This window comes from Capsicum annuum, unplaced genomic scaffold (assembly GCF_002878395.1).
Source record: "Capsicum annuum cultivar UCD-10X-F1 unplaced genomic scaffold, UCD10Xv1.1 ctg66328, whole genome shotgun sequence".
In the NCBI taxonomy this organism is placed as follows: domain Eukaryota; kingdom Viridiplantae; phylum Streptophyta; class Magnoliopsida; order Solanales; family Solanaceae; genus Capsicum; species Capsicum annuum.
Window position 1 is genome coordinate 1 of NW_025875669.1, and position 2903 is coordinate 2903.

The 2903-nt window shown below is 31.8% G+C and overlaps 1 protein-coding gene across 1 annotated transcript; it reads right to left on the reverse strand.

Moving 5' to 3' along the window:
- Positions 1-1694: 1694 nt before the first annotated feature.
- LOC107870291 (phosphoenolpyruvate carboxylase kinase 1) lies at positions 1695-2903 on the reverse strand (the record flags this gene model as incomplete). Its single annotated transcript, XM_047404696.1, is given in 2 exon segments — positions 1695-2216; positions 2852-2903. Coding segments are annotated over 2 exon segments (108 nt in total), but the record flags the coding sequence as incomplete, so codon positions are not given.

The window sequence follows — 2903 nt, forward strand, 5'->3', positions numbered from 1 at the left end:
AAAATTTTTAATACTATTTTTAAATTTAAAAAGGTGGAGGAAAAAAAACGCTTTTTAAATTATTATTTTTAATTTTAAGTTTTTAATTATTTTAATATAAAATTGGTCAAAATTGACCCTCACTCGCACCTCTAGGCGAGTGACTACATTCTCTTTATCCTAGTCATCATTTCAATGCCACATAGGCAAGGTCAATGGTCAAAGGGTGCAAAATTTTATTTTTTAATGGGTTCAAGGGTCCAGATGACAAACATGTAAGTAGAAATGTCTAACTTACAAAATTGACATTGTTCATGGATCCAAAAGATCATTTTGCCTTTTTCTAAATATATTTTTTTTTTTGAGTTTCACACGTAAATTAATGAAAGTGTGATAAATACACTTAAATTATTACTTTTAGTTTGAGAAACACACTTAATTAGCACTTATTAGTTTGAGAAACCCATCTAAAAACTGACTAGATCAAATATTTGTTTACAAACTTGTTAGGTGTGTCTAACCATTAAAATTTAGTCGACATGGCATGTTTTTATCCTTGTTTGCTAACACATTATTTCATTTTATTTTATAAATATTTTAATTGATTTTTATTTATTTTGAGATGTGTTTCTCAAACTAATAAGTGATGGTTTAGATGTATTTCTCACTCTCAATAATTTAAGTATGAAATTCAATATTTTAAGTATGCTTTTGACACTTCAATCTTATTTTTTAGCAAAATATAAATTTTTATAGGAGTAATTAATTAACTCTTTTTAATTTTTTTGTAGTTCAACAAATGGATGAACTTTCGCTCCACTTCACATAACATTTAAGGGAAACAGCCAAATTGGAAAAATTGTTCGATTGCAAGATGGATCTTGCAATCGAACATACATCAACAAAGTAAAAGTTCAGATACTCAATCAATCGAATTACTGAAAAGGTTATCTTTTCAACAAAATTTACTATATTAGCTTTCCCACGATATCTGACCATTCACCAAAAACTTCCACAAGTTGCATATAAATAAAAATTTCCTTGCTCAGGATCCATATCAAACAACATATCCAATATAATTTTATAAGTGGAGTCTGAAGAGAGTAAAATGTACGCAAATTTTACCCTACTTTGTAATGTGAGGATAAAGCGCCAATACATAATTTATTCGATGCCATAAAGCTCTTCCTATATGCTGGGTCCAAAAAACAGCCTGATCATAAGGATATATTTCACTCAACCTTACCAATAAATTCCATAAGTTGCATAAAAATGAAAGCCTCTCTACACTCATTACTGAAGATCCATATTAACAAAACAAAAAGACATATAATCCAGAAGCTCAAACAACATGTCAAGTATAAGAAGATAGGCAACAACAACGACAACATACCCATGTACTCCTCAAATGAAATCTAAAAAGAATAATGTATACACAAACTTTATCCCTCTATGATCAGTGGTGGAGCCAAGATTTTCATTAAGAAGGTTCAGAAGTAAATATACGAACTAGTCGAAGGGAGTTCAACATCTATAATATATGCAATAAAATTTTTTTTCAACCATATAAAAATAATATAATTTTTTGTCGAGGGGAGTTCGGATGAGCCCCTGGAGCACATGTAGCTCCGTCTCGGTCTATGATAGAAAAGACTGTTTTCACTAGATTCTTGACTCAAGAAAATAATACAAGTAAAGAATAAGACATGTAGAAATTAACCTAAGAAGATTCATAATATAATAGTAGCAAACTTTATTACATGGCAAACTTCTCAACTCAACAAAATTTGAAAGGATAAATCACCAATACATACAATAATCCCTCTCTCCCTCAACCTTTTATAATAAAAAACATATAAAGGTGGGGAAAGCATGGACTTTTCTTACATAGCCTTAAAATCTTTTCGTTTTTTGTTTTTTTCCCTCATAATATATAGTAGTAGGAGATTCATTATCATTCACAAGATTCTTCTCCACAACACAGTAGAAGCTTTTATATCAAGATTTGTACAGCTAGTATTTGTAGGATAGTTAGTATAACCTATGCTGCTCCGACTCTTCAAGAATGTCAACAGATGGGCGTCAAATACGACAAAAATAGTGCATTTTGGAGAATCTGACACGGGTGTGGAAACAGTTTTGGATAGTCTGAACAACGTAGAGTAAAACCAGCAATCTTGTTCAGTTTAGATCAGCCATTGATCTTGTTTCTCCTCCATTAATCACCCATGGGTGTCCTGAAATTAACAAATAACATAAAAATTAGCTAAATTGAACAAATATCAAAGTGAAAATGAAAGGCCAAAAAGAAAAGGTCATGTTGAAGAATCAAGAAACATTTTCATAGTTCCAAGAATCAGACTATGTTGCTCAAGACTCTTCAAAAATGTCTACGGATGCATGTCGGATCCCTTAAATTAGTGTATTTTTGAAGGATTCAACACGGATGCAACAATATATTTGAAGAGTCCGAGCAGACAACAAAACAAAAGCTGGAGCTTTATAGCTCTGATACTAACAACACCGCCTCAGTTCCAAATAAGTTAGGGTCGATGACACTCACTTCGTTATTTAAAGCTCATTTCATATCATTTATCATACTATGATAAACAAGTAATTCAGACAAAACTTTATTTTTTAGCTCCATATAAAGGCCAGCTCGATGCACAAAACATCTTGCATTTCCAGGGTTCGAGGAAGGACCACAAAACATCTTGCTTTATTTGTGGTGATCCCGGACATATCAAAACGGATTGCTCCACATGTTATATATCAACTCGTAGTTGCTTCCACAGCTTGAACGTTGTCCTATAATTCGCAGACAAACAAAAACAGGGGAAAAATAATGATACGTAAACATCAGAGAACTTACTGAGCACTTGTTCAGCCGAATATCTTTTAAAAACATCCTTACAAATCATCTT